General features: G+C 40.0%; 1 protein-coding gene and 3 non-coding genes across 6 annotated transcripts in view; all 4 read left to right on the top strand.

Annotated features, from left to right (window-relative positions):
* The first annotated feature begins 220 nt into the window (after positions 1-220).
* The window catches only part of MORN4 (MORN repeat containing 4), an 86481-nt gene continuing 67209 nt past the window's right edge, over positions 221-19492 (top strand). The window contains exons 1-5 of one of the 3 annotated variants that reach the window (XM_075215927.1): positions 226-416; positions 6139-6261; positions 6773-6887; positions 7925-8034; positions 9583-9897. In XM_075215927.1, coding sequence (XP_075072028.1) covers positions 6195-6261; positions 6773-6887; positions 7925-8034; positions 9583-9740 — 450 coding nt within the window. In that variant the 5' untranslated portion in view covers positions 226-416; positions 6139-6194 and the 3' untranslated portion in view covers positions 9741-9897. Of the gene's footprint in view, positions 417-6138; positions 6262-6772; positions 6888-7924; positions 8035-9582; positions 9898-19492 lie in introns of those variants that run through there. The other 2 variants (XM_075215926.1, XM_075215928.1) reach the window with 2 other exon arrangements.
* TRNAA-AGC (transfer RNA alanine (anticodon AGC)) lies at positions 4238-4310 on the top strand. The gene has a single exon. It is a non-coding gene; the product is annotated as a tRNA-Ala (tRNA).
* Positions 4786-4857, top strand: TRNAG-UCC (transfer RNA glycine (anticodon UCC)). The gene has a single exon. It is a non-coding gene; the product is annotated as a tRNA-Gly (tRNA).
* TRNAY-GUA (transfer RNA tyrosine (anticodon GUA)) lies at positions 5457-5546 on the top strand. Its single transcript is given in 2 exon segments — positions 5457-5493; positions 5511-5546. It is a non-coding gene; the product is annotated as a tRNA-Tyr (tRNA).

Here is a 19492-nt window from a genome sequence, read left to right as displayed (position 1 = left end):
GGCCACTCAGGGACCAATAGACACACAGACGTCAGAGACACTTTTGCCCCTTTCAAAAATGGCCGCTGAACCATCACTCAAACGATTCCATAACAAACTCTCATAAGCTAAAAAATAAGTAATAAAAGCTATAAATCTATGTGTTTTACAATTATTTCTCCGTTGGTCGTTGTGAAGGTCAAAAATGAAGCCGTCGAAGCGAACGGCTTTTGCCCGGAGTAAACATGGCGGCTCCGTTGGCTTTCCTGAGGTAGACAGAGGCTCGTCCAATGAGGGGTGGCGGTGGTCGGCGTTGTCATGGGAACGGCCATCGGGGCTCGACAGACGGTTGCCGGAGGGAATGAGCCGGGACCACAAGGCTGAGGGAGCAGCCGAGCCAGGGAGCGGGAGAGCCCCGAAGGCCCGAGCCCAGAACAGTAAGTCCTGGTCAGAGCCATGTCAGTGAGATATTATAGTATAGAGTTGTTCCAGGTTCACTAAGAGTCAGTAAATTACTGACAGCTAAACTGAAGTAACCTTTTACCATTGGCCACTAAAAATCTATCATGCCCCCTTACTACACTAATCATCTGGGGGCTGAGGGTGTTTGTGAACATCTTATTTATAACCCCAGACCCCCCATTTCATATAGACCCTGCTTTGTACAGTCACTTTTTGTGCAATTTTACCTCATGAAGTGTCAGTAAAAATTCTGCTCTACAGTAAATGTTACCAAGTTATATTAGTAAATATATGGTCCTGTGCTAGCCAGCTATATAACAGTGCATGTATTTATCGTATTGTGAAATGTTTTGTATTATTGACATTTGTAATATACTCATTATTTCCTTGCATATTGTATTTTATATGTATTTTTGGCATGGCTGGTGGTAACATTCAAAGTCCAGCAATATTCCAACATCTTGGACAGTGAGAGATTGATTAATATTTTCCACTTTGTCCAGCGGATAGTTACATTTATTCTTTTGTATCAAGTATTCTGCAGGGCACTTAGATTGTAAGCTCACTTGGCCAGGGCCATCGTCACAGCTGCTTCATGGCATTGCATGTTATTTGTAGGTAGGAACAGCGTGCTGTAATATTCACGCTTTATTAATAAGGGATAATAATAATAATAATAATGTTGGACTCATTTAGGACATTATGGTTGTATTTTTCATGTCAACACAGTTACTGCAGAATTTCAAGCTTATTTCTGAGCATCAGACTTCTTCTTATACATGAACATTATGGAGGTATTGATGCGGTTACATTGCAAGGCTCAGTATTTGCAGAGTCTTACATTATACAAAACGGTTTAGGAATTACAGAAAGCTCAGATGTTCGTATACAACAGTAATGAGGTTCCTGGTACACAGAGTTTAAAACCTAATTATGTTGGAGACTTTTTCAATGCAGGTAGGTAAGTGGGTTGGCAAATTTTAGCCAGGGGGGAAAGATTTGACTCAGCAGCCTATTGGGAACATTTTAAAGAAAAAAAAAAATGCAGGTGACCCAGCCCAAGGTAGCCCACTATGGGACCGGTGTTGGGGGGCAGATAATCCCCCCCCCCCCCCAAGCACAGCCTGCCCCCTGACTGCAGTTATTTTGTGGCTTGAATAATATTTATGAAAATGACGCTTATCCATTCACTAGGAACTAGCAATGCCACTGAGGCATGAGGCACTGTGTCTCATTGATGTTACTGTCTACTAATAAATGTATGAGCTGCGGTCTCTTTACTATGGGGTGATCCTACGAAATGTCTGCCTCCACTATGTGCCAATTCCCAGTTCTTTTAGGCAATGATCTGATGGGTATTTTCCATCCTATTATTGCTGACAGTGTTTTTGTTTTTGTTCACCTGAAGTTTTAATGCATATAAGAGGTAACAGCTAATAGTTTTCAGGAGCGTGTTGTCCTGTAATAATAATTGTTGCCCTAAATAACTCATATGGCTCCTTTGTTCAGTTACACCCAGGGGCAAACACAGGATTTGTAGAGGGGGTTTCCACACCATGCCGCCAGTGGGCGTGACCAGCATGCATGGGGGCATGGCTATAATTTTAGACTGTACTTGGCTGCTCTCCAACTCTTCCTATCCCCATAATAATCATGGGCAATGCTGCGTGCACTACTGTGCGTGCAGCTCTCCCTTTTCAAGCAGAGCTGTGTGAAGTGGGAGCAGGGTCCAGCCACCTCAATTATACAGTCCCCCATTCTTGGAGGGGGATTTCCAGGCACTAGGAAACCCCCTCTCGGTTTGCCTATGACACCAAAACACTCCAATGTATTAAGAATGTTTTCTGCAAACGTCACTGTTTGGTATAGCAGAGGAAGCCTATTGCACTTTTGTAAATGCTTTGGCCCTTACGTTGTATCCCTATTCATAGTTGTATTACTCAACATAGGAGGCGCAGGAAATGTGTATTATATATAGGAGAGTTTCCCAACAAGTCCACATATAAAGGTAAAATGAACTCACAACAACAGCTAACTGCATTATTAAAGCATGTGTAAATATAAAGGTGTTTATTATACATTTACATGCATAAAAGTGGTACTTGGTAAATATTTAAAGTCATAATAGTATATCTGGTAAACCTTTACAGACACAAATAGCTACGTGGCCAGAACATATAAATAATTTGTATACTCCTATTGCCAACTGGTAATGTTTGATTGAAGTCTTGGATACTTGTTAGAACAGTATTTCCTGTATAAATTGCATACTATGGCTAGTTTTGTAGGATATGTTCGCACTTTATAAATCAATTATGCAAAAATGAGAATTCACTACAAGGAAACAAAAGTAGCCATTTTTCTGACTTTCTTTGTATGTCCTAGCAAGGAGAGCCGATGTCAGGAGGGGATGATTCAATATGAGGGGTGGAGTAGGGCACATGTTCTCTTCTTTACTCTTATTAAGACAAGTGGCGTCCTGGGAATACTGAGGCAATCACTTCCTGACATCATGTATGAGGAGGGGGCTGCAGAATCCATTAGACTATTAAATCATCTGATCCTGCTGTCTAGACTTAATCATACTTAAGTACCTTTGTTCACCCACCAGCTCCTTTTTATTTAAACATTGTATGGCCATTGTTACTACTGAAATACATCTGTTATACTTCTGCTTCTAATGTATTGATTTAATTATTAATAGAAATATATGGTCACCTTTTTTTTTTATGCCTCATAAAGAGAGCACAATCAGCTCTTATATGCAAAATAATGAATGTATGGCCTTGTCTTTCTGGAGTGGATCAACACTTGCAAATAGTGGATGCTGCCATATTTATCCTATCAATTCACCAAAAGTCGCACTAGAATTATATATGTATTAAATATGCACGCAGTACTATAAAATCACCCCCCCCCCCTTTTTTTTTATTTGCAAATGAGCATCTATGTGGCTTTATTTTTATTTATTTTTTTTATTTTTTTTCATACTACAGATTTACTACTGTACTTGTTTTCTTAGGAAAACCGCAGCACCTTCAACTATACTGCGGGAAAACTAGAAGGCAACTAGCCTACTCATTTTACCCTTTTTTCCTATTTCAATCATGTATACAGTCTTTTGAAACAGGAAAATAATAGATATTATTTTGAACATATTCATTATTCCTGTTTCTTAGCGCTTTGCAGCTTGAGAAATGTAGTGTTTCATTTTTCCGCATTTCCCTCCCATTATAATCGGTGTAATTCCTGACCTAACTCCTAAAACAGACTGGTACGTAAACGTGTGATTACGGTATTAAGCTACCAATGATCAATTTATTTTAATAAGACATGATTTACACAGATGTACATTTCACTGAACACTCGGCCACCCCCAGAACCTTTATAACTCACTTGTCCCCCTTACCTAGAGCCCAAGTGAGATATGACATACCCACCCTCCTGTCTCTTGAGATAGCACCCCCTGCAGGATAGTTTAACATTCAATACTATTATGCTCACATTTAATAATTTTCCTCTTGAGAGACCTAGCTGGTAACATTTATAATAAAAGGTCCCAACAAAACAGATGCACCGTAAGTGTAAAAATAAAAGTTATATTTAAGCCCATCCTGTCACAGGTAGTAAAAACAAAAATTTATACAAAAAGATCTTAATACATTGAACTTATTTTAAGGTATGCACAGAAAAAGTTTACTTTAAATATGGTCATGTAATATTATAATTTGAACTGTAAAATGTTCTTTTTGGTTCCTTTAAAAAGCTGGAGACAGGAAGATTTGCAACCTGTTGGGGGGGATTAGCTCAAATGGTAGAGCGCTCGCTTAGCATGCGAGAGGTAGCGGGATCGATGCCCGTATCCTCCATTTTTATTTTTTTTTGTTTTTTTTCCATTTGATCTGGTTATATAACCTATGTTAGTTTAATCATTTAAACCCCAAAAATTCTATTTTTTTATTACTACAAGTGTGCAGTTCAGTATTTGAAGTTTTGGTAATAGAAAACTTCCAAAATGTTGTTCATATAGTAGACAGGACTGGATATAATTGCACAGATTTGAGTAAACCAGATTTGTATTATCTCACTGTACAGAGTGTTTTCTCGTGGAAACTTCCCCATATGTATATGATTTACATCATATAACTCATTGGTTAACACAATAAGTAATTGTGGTAATTGCCCTGTATATTTTCATTTGTTTAATTGTCCCTCACCTTATAATTCCCTTTATTGCTCACCAATATATCCTGGTTCCCTGTAAAATGATGTTGAGGTGTGTGTGAAAGTTGCATTCATTATGTATGTACTAGTAGCTGCAGGTTTCCTGTGTTCCATATCCAAGCGTTGGTGGTATAGTGGTGAGCATAGCTGCCTTCCAAGCAGTTGACCCGGGTTCGATTCCCGGCCAACGCAAGATTATTTTTTGTTTCCTTCTTTCTCTGTGTTTTATTTTTACTTTATGAACTAAAATGTTTCCAGAAAACTGTATTATTATTTCTAGAAAGAAACAAATAACAAGAACAGTGTCACACTGTTAATTAAAAAGTCAAAATCGCAGCACCCAATAGATAGAAGTCTTTTTATGATTATTTTGTATACATATATAGTTTAATGTTAGAGGTGAATTCTTGAACTAACTTATGTATATGATATTGTAGGTGGCTCTCAGGTGACTTAAGGTATATCTGTGTGTATTTCTATCACGTTTGAGTTATATTTTTTATAATAAATATAAATATACATTTTAGATTGCTAAACTGGCTTAAGAGAATCCAGTTTATTTCTAATTGTGGTTTATTATTTCTACACTCCCATCAAAAGAATAGGTAAACATATTATTGGAGGTTAGAGGGAGATGCATTGCATGGAGGTGAACAAGGAATTACTGGAACAGTATTAGTTTGTTAACTGTACTGATAGATGATTCCTTCTAGCTGTATATCTGCCTTAGAATGAGTATTTGTACATAGCAGATGCTACAGACTGACTGCAGCTGAGGGTTTACCACCGATCCTTCGATAGCTCAGCTGGTAGAGCGGAGGACTGTAGCGGTCTATGATGCAGGAATCCTTAGGTCGCTGGTTCGATTCCGGCTCGAAGGATATGTTTTTTGTGTATCTCATTATAGGGGAGATATTTTTCTAGTCCTCCTGAGACTAATGCTATTGATGGATGCTGACAATAAAACACTTTATCACAACCCTTTGCAGAAAATAGCTGTCAGTTAGCTGCCTTACAAATGTAAATATAGTTACACACATCTCAAGATCTGTCAAATATGGGACATTTTACATCTAAGGTTTTGAGTGTACTTAATAGGTATTTTATTTACAGCAACATATATGTTAGTTTTAGTGGCCCTTTTAATATTTTGTAGTGATTTGTACTAAAAAAAAACAATTATGCAGTTAGAACGGTTCTGTATTCTTTACACGTTCTTAGCCTGTTCAGCCAGTAGGTGGTGCTATCCGTCAATGCTGAATATCCAGGAGATTGAAAATCATGCTATATTTTGATATTTTAAGTTACACGTGGTTCTGATATAAATATGTAATGTATATGTACATTATGCTGCATATTAACAGTAACATTTATTGTTTAAATTGTAGAAATACATCAGTCTTTACTGTGATTTTCTTTATATTGTTTATTACATATACCGTTTTCAATAGAAGATTCTACATTTATGTCTAGTTTTCTTGTTTGTAATCCATGACAGGTTTCACCATTCCTTGTAACCCTTTGGCAATATGACGCTGACTAAAGCCTCTTTTACCTATTCCACTGGGGAGGAATATTATGGAGAATGGAGAGAAGGTGAGGACAATACATTCTGATAACATGTCAAAAAATATCAGCCCCATTCACAACATTATCCCAGACTGACCACAGTTTTAGCAGGATAGATATATATATATATATATATATATATATATATATATATATATATATCGGGTGTAAGGTAAATCTGATGGGGTTTAATCTATTAATTGCAATGTGGGATTATAATTATTTATATGGTCTAATAGAGGGCATATAACACATGTAGAGATGTGGTAAGCTGTGTAACAGTATAACAACATATGGGCTACACTTAGATCAGGCAGACATTGTCTTTATAACAGTAGGATGAAAACTGAGGTTCTGTTGCCCATAGCAACTGCAGAAATTTGGTTCCTGTTTCTAAACTCTACTAGACAATGTACATACTCTCTTTAATATGGGTTACAGAACCTTTATTTGCAGATCTGTCAATATCATCATCAGCAGCTATTTATATACCGTACAGTAGAATTATGAGCATGACCATTCTGCCCTCTATCTGCAGGTCGGAGGCATGGCAGCGGCCAGTTATTATTCGCCGATGGAACCCTCTACATAGGCCAGTTTGAGAATGGACTGTTCAGCGGTTATGGGGTTCTGACTTTTTCAGATGGCTCCAGGTGAGATAAAATCTACTGGCTTGAAAAAAAAGTGACAGAGGAGTAAAACAGCGTTCTCATCAGCTAGCAATGTATAAAGTGCACACAGTGGAAGTAGCCGTTGTGGGGGATGATTCATGAGAACACAGACTATAGATTTATTTGGAGATGCCACAAAGTCTCTGGTTCCTAGTTGGTTGGAGGCTGCACTCTCATGAGTATCTGTGTAGGCCACAGATGTACTGTAATATTGGGAGGAATGTGTAGAGTGTCACGGCGGCTACGTAGTCTTGGAAGTCTGCAATTCCCCCAAATCATCCAACATTATTATTATCTAAGCTTTATTAATCTTCCCCTTAATAGAATACACCACAGGCACGGAATGATTGGAGATGATTTTGTTTATTGCATAGACTGTATGCAATGTTTACTAATATTGTTTTAAGGTGCAAATCAGCACTTAAGCCATAGCAACCAATCGCATATAGGTTTTCATTGTCTAACTTGCAATACACAGATGACAGCTAATTGCTGATTGGTTGATGTGGCTTTACTGCTGATTTGAACCTCAAGTGCTTAGATAATCTGTAAAAGTGGTACTCACTGTGGTAAGGGAAGGGGCCCATGGAGATTAGCAGCGTACCCATGAGCAGTATCATCTCCAAGGCCTAGCCTGACCTTAACCCCAACCCCTAAGTGAAACCCTGATCCTAACCCTATGGGCTGGCTGTCTCCGGAGAATAAGAAGGGGCCTCCGGTGTACTCGGGAGTGCACACTCAGGACAGGTGATACAATTCTCAGGTGATAGCCTTGTTTTTTATAGACTTGTATTTTTTTTGTATATAATTCATGGATTTTACAGTTTGCTTGTGTAAATAATTTACATTTTTGTTAATCAGTTCCTTAACCTGCCTGGTAGGGGGTGCTGTTGCTATTTAAAATATAATTAATCCAGGCTGAAAATACAACTCCCTTATACCTCTATTAGTAGTTTTGTATTTTTATGTGTTAGTCTGTAAACTGCTATAATCATGTGTTTTCTATGTGGGCTAATAAGGTATGAAGGGGAGTTCGTTCAAGGAAAATTTCAAGGCACAGGTGTATTTACCCGCTATGACAACATGAAGTTTGAGGGAGAATTTAAAGGGGGCCGGGTTGAAGGTTATGGTAAGTTGGACCTTGTCTTGTACTGGTCTGAAGTTTCTTATCATGTTGGCTTACTGTCTTGTAACTGTATAATATATAATACATTGAGATGTGTGTGTTTTTTACCTACTTGCTGTTCTTGCATCACCAGTATCACCAGTAATTGTTTTTCATTTGAGAGTCTATTGTTCTTCCCGTTATATAATTTCCTAACCTAGGAGTTAATAGAGGTTCCTTATGTTGCATAATGTTTGCTTATGAATATTGTTTGATGAAGTCACTACTTTATAAAGAGGTTTGAATCTCCTTGACTGAAGCAGCGGGTGTCACATGGTCTGCTGTCAGCCAATCAGGTGGCACGTTTTTCACCTCCCAGACGACTTGTACAGAGTGTAATTGGATGGGGGGTAGTCCAACCCCTATAAGCCGTCTGTATAAGGTTTTATTACCAGTTATACAGACATTGGTGTCCCTAATGTATTAGAGCAGTGCTGTACAACCTCTATGGGGAGAAACGGATAAATACATGGTATGGTGGAAAAAGTATATTCTCCTTGTGCCTTGCCTACCAGTTATAACATTAAATACAAGGCATAACAGATCCATGCCAGCATAACAAGGCTAATGCCCATCACAGTTCTATGTCTATCTTTTCCAGCCCTGTGCTTCATTTATACAACCCACATATAACAATTACCTGCCCACTGTACACAGCCCGATGCTATGCATCAGCCCAGTATATCCGCTTTCTTACTGCCAAATACTGCCCTGTGTCCAGCATGTTCCTGTACTCATCATTACAGCTGTTTGCCCAACATACCAGCCTCATACTTACCACTCACAGACCTGTGCCCATGTTAATAGCCCCATGCCTACCACTCACAGCCCTGTGCCCATGTTAATAACCCCATGCCTACCACTCACAGCCCTGTGCCCATATTAATAGTCATGCCTACCACTCACAGCCCTGTGCCCATGTAATAGCCTCATACCTACTACTTACAGTCATGTGCCCATGTTAATAGCCTCATGCCTACCGCCCACAGCCCTGTGTCCATATTAACAGTCTCATGCCTACCTCTCACAGCCCTGTGCCCATATTAACAGCCTACTGCCCACAGCCCTGTGTCCATATTAACAGCCTCATACCCAGGCACCCCCCTTCCTCAGTTGCCTTTCCTTCTGTCTTAATCTCACTGGTGTTAAGTGGGGATGCAAAGTTCTGCTAGTGTGGAGAGACTATGGAGGAATTCTGATGACATAACAAGGCTTCCATGTAAGGCAATCACAGATATCTTTATACCACTGGTATTTCATGTAGTAAAGACACATACATTTATACTGAAACTGATGGAAAATCATTTTATATTTTGCAACACCTATATCACAAATATCTGTTAGTTACTTTAGTCTGAAATTCTGGCAGTTGTACTCGTGACCCAGGCACTGTAACCACTGAGCCACCGTGCTGCCTATAGTGCTTTTCAGTGCTGAATAAAATGACTATGAGCCTACAACCTTCCTGTGCTATACATAAGATCTGGTTCATCTTCTGATTTCCACACACAGGACTGTTGACGTTTTCTGACGGCTCACATGGAATTCCAAGAAACGAGGGTCTCTTTGAGAATAACAAGCTGGTGAAGCAGGAGAAATGTCAAGCGGTGATCCAGAGGGCTCTAAGTACCTCCAAAGCATCCTGCTGCCTGGCGTTGAACCAAGCCTGAAGGGACCGCGTGGTTCTCACATCACATCCTACAAGTGCACTCACCTTTATTCTTTGGCTTGTTTACACTGCTTGCTGGTATAAGCAGACAGACTGCTGCTTTCAGGAGCTCTTCTTTTCTCCACGGTGTGTGTGTGTATATATATATATATATATATATATATATATATATATATATATATATATATATATATATATATATATATATATATATATGTCATGATATATGATCGTCAGGAAAAGTCGTAAGCTTTCGCTTACCCTTCCAAGTGCAATGGAACTTATACAGTGCCTCTAGAGCCGACCTTTGCTTTAGAATCTTGAAGCGAATACAATTGATACAATATATTCCGATAGGTAATCTATATATCCACATCACTAAAATTCTTTTCACAAAGTTTTTTAGGGTTTTTTTCATGCACCATTATATACAGTATCAAAGCTAATTGCATGTAAATTATATTTTTAAGAGTTTTAAGGACCGAAGTGTATCTCAAAATAGAAGAGAAAATGTGCCCTTAAAGAGTTTGGCTTTGGTGCTATACTGAAGAGTGAAGACGTTACATTAAAATGCCTCAGTTGATTTGGAAGAATGGAAGTGCAAACATTTTTATTGCATCAATTACACAGAAATAAATGAAGACGCACATTTAGCAATAACTTGACGTGCTCTCCTGCAGCAGGACGTCAACGAATGTTCAGGTGATCATTGCATATGGTTGTTTCATTTGTAGGCCTAAAGAGGTCTGATATAAAGGGAACAAATAACTAACCAATGGGCAAGTTACAGTATTAATTATAGCAAATCTTCTTTTACTCAGCATGTTTGTAACTCCATGTGGGCAGCTAGGCCTGGAGTCTGTAGCTAAAGGTGAATCTCTGAACGACTGTTGGCTAAGTGGTTCCCATCAGTCGACTGCAAGAGCATGTAAAGGTGAAACTTTGGTAATGTTGTTTCTGTATGGAATTTAAGACCTGAATCCTGGTGTGTTTTCTAACAGTAAGCCCCGACTCCATCCACCGCCTCATCTGTGGTTCATTCTGCTGTCAGCAGAATTTTGAACTTCAGCTCGGATAACATCTTGTGCTCAGAGACCACTGAATGAATGGCCACGTGAGGTTAATTATCTCGCAATCGGCCGGGGTTCCAAAAATCCGATCTGCTCGTTTTTACTAACAGAGTCCCGCTGAACAGGCCATGGTCCAGTTCTTCAATTTTTTGCACATCTCTAGATTATCTCTGATTTCCAAGTAACAGAGAGGTCTGTAATCTAATGATCTATGTACAGCTATACAGGACGCTTGGTAGAAGAAGAGCTGTAAGATCTCTGGTGAAACACTCAGCACAGATGAGAGACGTAGCTCACAAACTGTAGGAGTGACAGGTAGAATGTATGTATCTGTCCTCACTCTTCTATGTGTATCACATGTATTAATCAGGTATTTCACCTCATTGTTCAATGACAGACACCGTGCTGTGCTAGAATGTCACTTGGCTATTTATCGTATTAATGCATGTCCTTAGTCTTTGCTGAAATCTTGTTAACCTCTCCATCGCTGGGCGATTAGCTTTGAAAGTGAATTGGATAACTTCATAGTCCGATAACTTTCTAAGGGATCATTATGGGGCAGGTTGGTCGGCTAGTGTCCTGCATCTGCCATCATCACCTTTCGCCTGCACTAACATAACTTAGTGACACCAGAAAAGGTCCGGCGATGTGGCCTGTGGACTGCGATCGGCCGGCACTTGTCCAATCCAGACACCGATCCTGCAGAGCCGTGGGATTGGTCTAAGTGCAGCTAATTCATATTTAAATTGGTATTGTATGGACAGTGTCGTAGGTTTCTGTCTGTGCTTTGTGCAGAGACACCCTATTTCCCAAGGATAGTGATGGATTGTTCAGGGTGGAATTCCATATATGGATTCTCCTACTGTTCACCCATTACCAGAAATCATTCTGGTAAAGGGTTATAAGAAAAATAATGCCCTAGGGATTAATCATGAAACATTCTATTAAAAAACAAAACAGTTTTTGTATTTGGTACACTTCATCAAGTAAAATCACTACTGATGTATCAGAACTGTTGTCTAATTTACTAACAAGAAAGGACCAAAGACCAACTGTATAGTTGCATGTAAAAATAGAAGATATATATATATATATATATACAAATAATAATTTTATGTAAACAAATAGTTAACTAATCTTTTAAGGTGCTAATTTATTCCTAAATTATGTACATTTTTTAAACATTCGAAGGATTTTTTTGTTGTTGTTGGCCTGGCCAAAGTAATATACCCCCCCCCCACACCATAAATGTATGACCTTCCCGTACAGGCAGCAGGAACAAGCAGCTAGTAATTTGACTGATACCATGTCTGTCCATCTGCTATGCCCACAAAGGGGCTTATTTAATACATTGGTGCAATGTGCAGAAATGTGCTTTAACCCAGTAACACCCAATCCGATTGGATGTGTCAATTGTCTAGTAGTGCAGTCTAGGAAATGAAAGCCGGCATCTGATTGGTTGCTAGGAGTTACCACATGTGAACACAGATTTTAAAAAAAGCCCTATAGAGCTACGGTATTGTGAATTCAGTGAGCGGAAGTAGTACACGAGAAGGGGAGAAGTCAGGCCAGGGAATCCTTTAGAGTGGTTTACTATACATCATATGAATTAAACTCTTATGTTTTTAATGTTAAAATGTAATGGCAGGTAAGTATTGTAAATGGCTTTATGCTCTCATCTTTCATAGAGCATTGCATTTTGATGCAGCGTCTGTTTACACACAAGCTTAGCGAATCCTTCAAATCAGAAACTCCAGCAACCTTCACCCTCCAGTTTTGTGCGCTGCTGCGGATTACTTGATCGGTGACGGATGGAATTTGGTCCTCGTCCGTCCTTTTCTGCATGTGATTGTAGGAATTTCCTGAGGCGACGTTGCGCTCTTTCCTGTAAACATGGCCTCAGGTTTATCTGCCTTATGTTTCAATAAGTGTAACTAAATCTAATCTGCTTCTGTGTGATTAACAGTAGTGCATTGTTTTACTAACAAATCACAATAGTGTTGCAGAATTGGGATAGAGTCTGACCTCCAGACTGGGTACAGTAACATGGCTGCAGTGTTTCCTGCGAGGGGCCTAACGTTAGGGATGGACAGTCCATTGGATTTGACACAGTTGAATGGACCAATAGTTTGATTTGGTGTTTAAACCTTCAAACTTTATTGGTGTGGGGTTATAGTATTACTAACATACCCCTTGTCTAAAAACACTAAGGGCTAGATTTACTAAGCTGGGGGTTTGAAAAAGTGGGGATGTTGCCTATAAAAACCAATCAGATTCTAGCTGTCATTTTGTAGAAAGTACTAAATAAATGAAAGCTAGAATCTGATTGGTTGCTATAGGCAACATCCCCACTTTTTCAAAGCCGCAGCTTAGTAAATCTAGCCCTAAGACTGGTCCAAATGTCTTGATAATTCACTAACCAGCGACATCACTGTCCACTAACAGGCTGCTTCTCATAGTACATATACAGGCTACATAGCTGCCTGGCCTGTATTTAGGCATTGGGTGTATGTAGCTTAATAGCAAATGACCAGAAAGCTGATTCAGTTATTTATTAATTTGCACAAATTCCGTGACTAGTATGTTAATTATGTGTAGAAGGGAGATATCACGTGTCTATTTAGTCTAATAGTCCACCTGGCCTACTGCTTACATAATGATTACCACCGTCCCTCTGCTAAACCTACAGCTGCCATATCCCCTAATGCTGCTGGATGGATTTGGTCATTGGTTTGCATTTTAATTGAGCAGCTATTGATAGGAAAAGGAGGAAGGTGTGACTTAAAAATTAATTTGCATGCCGGAAGATATAGACACAAGTATGAAAACTGTACAAGAGAATTGTTGCTATTTACCAGTTAAATGTCTGTGTCTTCTGCCGCACTGTAACTATGAGTTAGAAGTGTTGGTGAAGAAACTGATGCTGACCATAATGACCGATCACTGTCACAGGCTCGATCCAAGCCAACTGGTATCCGTCACCATGTGTGTGGACGGTCGTTCAGTGCTGTATGTCTCTGCTCTGGGTGTTTAGCGGTCATGCATGTAGGGGGATTTAATATGCAGGTATTTCCTGTATTTTAATTGTCATTATAGACCAGTTAATGTAAGTCCATTGACCAATAACGGTGGATATAACACCTATACAAAGGACTCTACATACACGTATCTCTCGGGAGCAGTGGGATTATCAACATGTTGAAAGATTTGTAATATAAATGTGTCATTTTCTCCCACTAAGAGATAATACGATACTTGTTGCGGTCAGCTCCTATTGCTTATTGTAAGTTTGTGTCGTCAAAAATATCCACTTACAGTTGATGAATGTCTAAAATACACTAAAATATTTGTCTGTATTGAGAACTGTGCCTTGGCTGTCATATGTCTGAATTCTACTATACTTGAAATAAAAGCATTGAGGTTACATACAGAATACTGCTCTCTCTTGGTGTCTTTCTAACCTCAGATTTGCTTATTGTATGTTATTATGTAGTATATTTTTCTTTGTGAATGTGTATAGAAAACTTAGGCTACTTGTGCCTCTCCAGGCTGTTGCTGAGACTTGTAGTTCCACAACATCCGGACAAGCACAGGTGGCCTGTCTCTGGTAGGAAGCACAGTGGTGAGTTTTCAGCAACTTGTAATAAACGGGTCTGTGAAGGAGTCAGGAGAAAGTTTCTCATTTACGACATACTGGATGAGCGACCAGTAGGATAATCATCTTATCATGTTTTAGTCCTCTGTGGTAGCCGTGCTAATGAATGCTAGTCTCTGATTGGTTGCTATGTTACAGTATATGTTCTGATTGGAGTATTATATTAAATCGGCCCTGGAAAGTGTTATTTCCATTTTAAAACCTTTGAATAAAATGAAACCTTTTTCTATAGTGGCCCTGGTAAAAGCTACAGTTGTGGACCATAGATGTGTCGTCAATGACTTAAATATTCCCTGCATCCACTTGGTCAGATTACCATAGGGCTGTTTTGGGTAGTAGCCTGGAGCCCAGGGCTATGAGGGACTTATTAGACCATATTACATCTCGGCCGTGCCTGTGTGACAATAGTGATTGTGAAATGAACAGTTTGCTCTTAAGTCTAGAGAGTAGATTTATCAAACCTTGTAAAAAGGAAAAGTGGAGGTGTTGCCCATAGCGACCAATCAGAGTCTAGCTATCCTTATTACATTCTAGAAAATGATCCCTAGAATCTGATTGGTTGCGACGAGCAACACTTCCACTTTTCCTTTTTACAAGGTTTGACCAATCTCCGCCTAGGAGTGTGTGGCTTGTTGAGTATATTAATCATTTTGGCATGAGGACTTTACTAAATTGGTTTTAATTAAATTTTTACTCAAACAGCATGGAGTGGGTTAGAGAGATACATGGGTAATTGGACATGTACAAACAATATGGAATTGGGCACCCAGGGGCATTAATAGTTGTAATCCACCACGGTGCCCACAACATTTATTCTGCCAGCCCCTTGTATTCCTCAATCATCTCCTTGTCTCTACTCCACACACAGTATCCCAGCCCATGGATATTTCTCATACATAATTTCCTAGTTATGACATTAGAATTGGCTTGGGTGGTGGAGTACCCATGTAAATGCATTGCAGCCGCCGTTATATATTGTACATATTTATCTTGCCAGCATTAAACTTTAATAATGGGTTACTGACAAATCAATTATGTCAACAAAAGTCTGCAAGCTGCCATCTTCTACATTGATTCATGACAATAATTGTAATATACATGGGCTTTAGATGTCTGCAGATTATACATGTGACAGAAGCAACGCTCTGGATATCAGTATTTTTGCGGCCAGTTCTCTGTCTAAAACACGACATAAATCAGCTCTGGGGCATCTCATGATAAGTAAGTTTATACGTCGTGCTTATAAGAGAGGAGGCCGGCGGGAATCATTCAGGCTATGCATTGGCCAAAGGGCATAGCTAATTCTAGGAGTACTTCATGGCAATGCCTGGGGCTGTAATGTAACCCTTACACCTTATTTTATGTGCAATGGATACCAGCAGCTACATATTTAAAAAATGCTAATATTATCACACCCAAGGGGTTCGGTGACTCTTCTTTTCAGTTTGTTTCATATTTCATTCATCTTCTTTTAAATTAGAGCCTGGTGTTTATATCCGAGTACTGGAAAGGCCACATGGATCTAGATATTTCATATCCTACCTTAGTTCACCCCTGATCAGAGCAGCGTTCTGTGCTCTGTCAGTGATCAAAGTCACACGCAACCCGTTACACAACACGTCTAAGTCAATAACAAGCTGAATATTCAGTGTCTGCTCCCAGCCATCCCTGATAGAACATATCTACAAGAAGTAAGAATAGGTGAGCTAGAAGATTGATGTCACTTCTGTGATATAATAAAGTAATAACTGTCTAATAGGTATCAGACTCTAGGTGATTGTGTCACAACCCAGTGACTGTAAAATTAACCCCTGCACTACACAGCTGCTGACATTCTCCTCAATTCTACTGGTAGTGGGAACATCTGGGTAAATGACGGACACCAAGCATATTAAAAGCAAGCTTCTATGCCGGTGTGGTTCTTGCTTCAATTAAGCTTGGTGAGGGTCGTGTAGAAACACGCTGGATTGCCGTGGCTGTCTATAATTATGGCTGGCATACATGCAGGAGACCTCAGTGACGTTCTATACAAACGGATGAGTGCACGTGGTACCCGCCTAGATAGCTTTTCACTCTTCTGCTTGCTTCTAACAATGGAGGGTTGCGGTGGTTCTGTAATGCTGGGGCACAGTATCCTGGCATGGGTTGGGTGTGGTCATTTCCTTAGAAGAAACCCACGTAGACATAGGCAAACCAGGAAGGGGGGGGGGGGTTCCTAGTGCCCGGAAACCCCCCTCCAAGCCTGGGGAACTGTATAATTGAGGTGGCTGGACCCTGCCCCTGCTTCACACAGCTCTGCTTGAAAAGGGAGAGCTGCGTGCACCTAACAGTAGTCCACGCAGCATTGTCCATGTTTATTATGGGGATAGGAAGAGTTAAAGAGCAGCCAAGCACTGTCTAATATTATAGCCACGCCCCCATGCATGCTGGTCACGCCCACTGGTGGCGTGGTGTGGAAACCCCTTTCTACAAATCCTGCGTTTGCCCCTTATAGACATGGGTGGGAGTGAAATACTCCACACAGATAGTGCCTTAGTCAGACCAGGAACTATAGCACAGCACTAGAGGTCAGTAATGTTAAATTTTATATACAATGTACCAAACTGCAATACTCCTCTGTCCGTGTTGCAGTAAATGCGCATCCAGATTCATTCAAATACGCACTAAAAATTATAAAAACCACAAATGGTGATCTCTGTTTGCACACAGGTGCTGTACCACAGCTACAAACCATAGGTGGCCACGCAACGGAAAAGACATAGCACTTTAGCTCATCTGTAGACTTTCACTGGAATTCCTGGTGTACACAGGCCGCAAATGTAATTCTCTTATATGTATTGGCCTGTAGGAAAAGTTAAAAACGGTTTAACTGGATTACGATAGTCCAAGGATACTGGCCCATCAGGTTAGAAGGCCCTTAAGTCTCTTCTGCTATAAGGAAACGGTAGTTGTAATGTATCAACACGTGGACAACATCATCGAGGATTTAAATTGGACCCTATGCATATTGTCCTTTTTTAGGACTTCCCCTCTGAGATATATCAGAGGACTTTGTACAAATAGAGTAGTAAAATCCATACTTGTATATTTGTTCACAGAAACTCGCTTCTGTCTAACTCATCAGGGACTTTGCATGTTTTGTCAATAACTTGTAGGCCAGCTCTATGTCTTTAATGGAAAGCAGAGTATAGTGTTCTGTACATTTATGTATTTTTTGATTGCCTGCAAAACACTATTTGTGTTATTATGGATGGTGCTTTCCTTTACTATATCACTTAATTTATGACTCATTTCCGTATAGGTCAGTGATATAATTTTGTAAAGGAAAATTTGCTGTGTACAATGCAATCCCAAAAGGTTACTTAGCTCTTGTGAGAGGATGAACCGCCTATGCCACTCTGTCTGTTGTTCCTGGGAACCGGCTGGGCTTACTTTGCCACCGTTCCCTTTTGTTATCCCAAATGTGCCCTCTTGCCGCAGTAGAAGGGGCTAACAAATGCTGCCACCACTGGACTCCTTACCGGAATCCAGAAGCGGGTTTCTTCTGGGTAACCAAAGCTGCTAGCGTTTCTCGTTGCTGGTGTACGTGGGCTGGTACTCCTGACCTCTTACTATGGATCAGGGAAGCTGTGGATGGATCCCCCCTGGCCTATCACATTGACCAGGGCTACCTAGGTAGCAGGCAGAGCGGTGGTACTGGAAAACTTGGGTCCAAACCTCAGAGACAGCCGGAGAACGGATTAGATTTAGGGTCTAATCTGCAGGTCACAGGAATACAGTAATACTGAAGATGTTTTCAAGCAGGTCTTTGAAGCAAGTGATGTTTATTTGCTCTCACACTGGTTGGAGATACCAGTGATCAGGTCAGATGAGATCAGAAGAAAAAGTTTCCAATACAAGCTAGTGCTTTTTATACAGTTTAGACACAGGCTATTTTTAGCATCAGGATATAGCCTGTTTACACAAACATGGATTTACATGCATTGCAAAGCCACTAATATTTACACTTCGCTATCAAATTCTTAAAAACCTTGCTGTGATATCCTGCACCTTATTGCAGAGACAGGAGACCTACTAGCAAGTCAAAGGGTCTAACTGGCATGAATACTTCAGACAGTCGCCGAATACACACTCCCAAAGAAGTACAAACCTCAAAACAAGCCATTTCCTCACATCACAATAAACAAAAGGCTTTGTAAACAAAGACTCATTGTATGAGATATATACATCAGAAAAGGCATTTACTTTAGAAAGGTTAAAAAGAAAAAAAATATTTTCTACCCTGGTCTCAGAAATTAAAGATTTCCCTTACTAAAATATACACAATATAAAAAATAAGTGCATTGGCAATTTATATAAATAAGCGCCTTGCACTATTTGCTTTAAATAAATTTATACCAGAAATTATTTATCAGTGATCCAGTCACAGCTGTTAATTAAGGTTTTGCAATGGGTCCCTCAGAAGTCTTTTCTGTGCCCCTCTGAACGCTCCTGTTGTCAGTGGATAAAATGCTGTCTGTCTGACAGAGAACAGGGTTGGCAGGAGTGAGGAGAGTGACATCTACCCCACTCTCTTCGCCCCTGTCCACCTCAAGTATTTGCATTTTACAGGAGCCCAATTTTTTTTTATCATTAACGGGCACTTATCGGAAGGAATTCACTTGATGACGACCTGGCAGACATGGCCCTAATGCTATAAATATTTCTGCAGCCTTGTGGGGACATGTGACTGCTGGCATGTGCCCGTCAGACCCAGTAAATGCCACCGAGGTTCCATATTTAGTGTCTGCAACCCTGCCTAGTGCCAGTCCTTATTTACAAATAACTAGATTGTCCTCTGATCCAAATTGCCCACCTTGCCAGCCCAAATTCATGGACATGTAACCAAATGGAGGAATCAGGGCAGCTGGGCAGCAGCAGCCAATACAGAATTACTTTGTATTTTAACTTAGAAAAGAGATGACGATTGTCAGCCCCCAAACCTTTTAAGTGGAACTAAAGTGACCAGCTGTGGGGTAAGTGACGCAG

This window comes from Mixophyes fleayi, chromosome 6 (genome assembly GCF_038048845.1).
Source record: "Mixophyes fleayi isolate aMixFle1 chromosome 6, aMixFle1.hap1, whole genome shotgun sequence".
In the NCBI taxonomy this organism is placed as follows: domain Eukaryota; kingdom Metazoa; phylum Chordata; class Amphibia; order Anura; family Limnodynastidae; genus Mixophyes; species Mixophyes fleayi.
The sequence above is the reverse complement of the archived record's forward strand: the minus strand, read 5'-3'. Positions and strand labels throughout refer to the sequence as shown.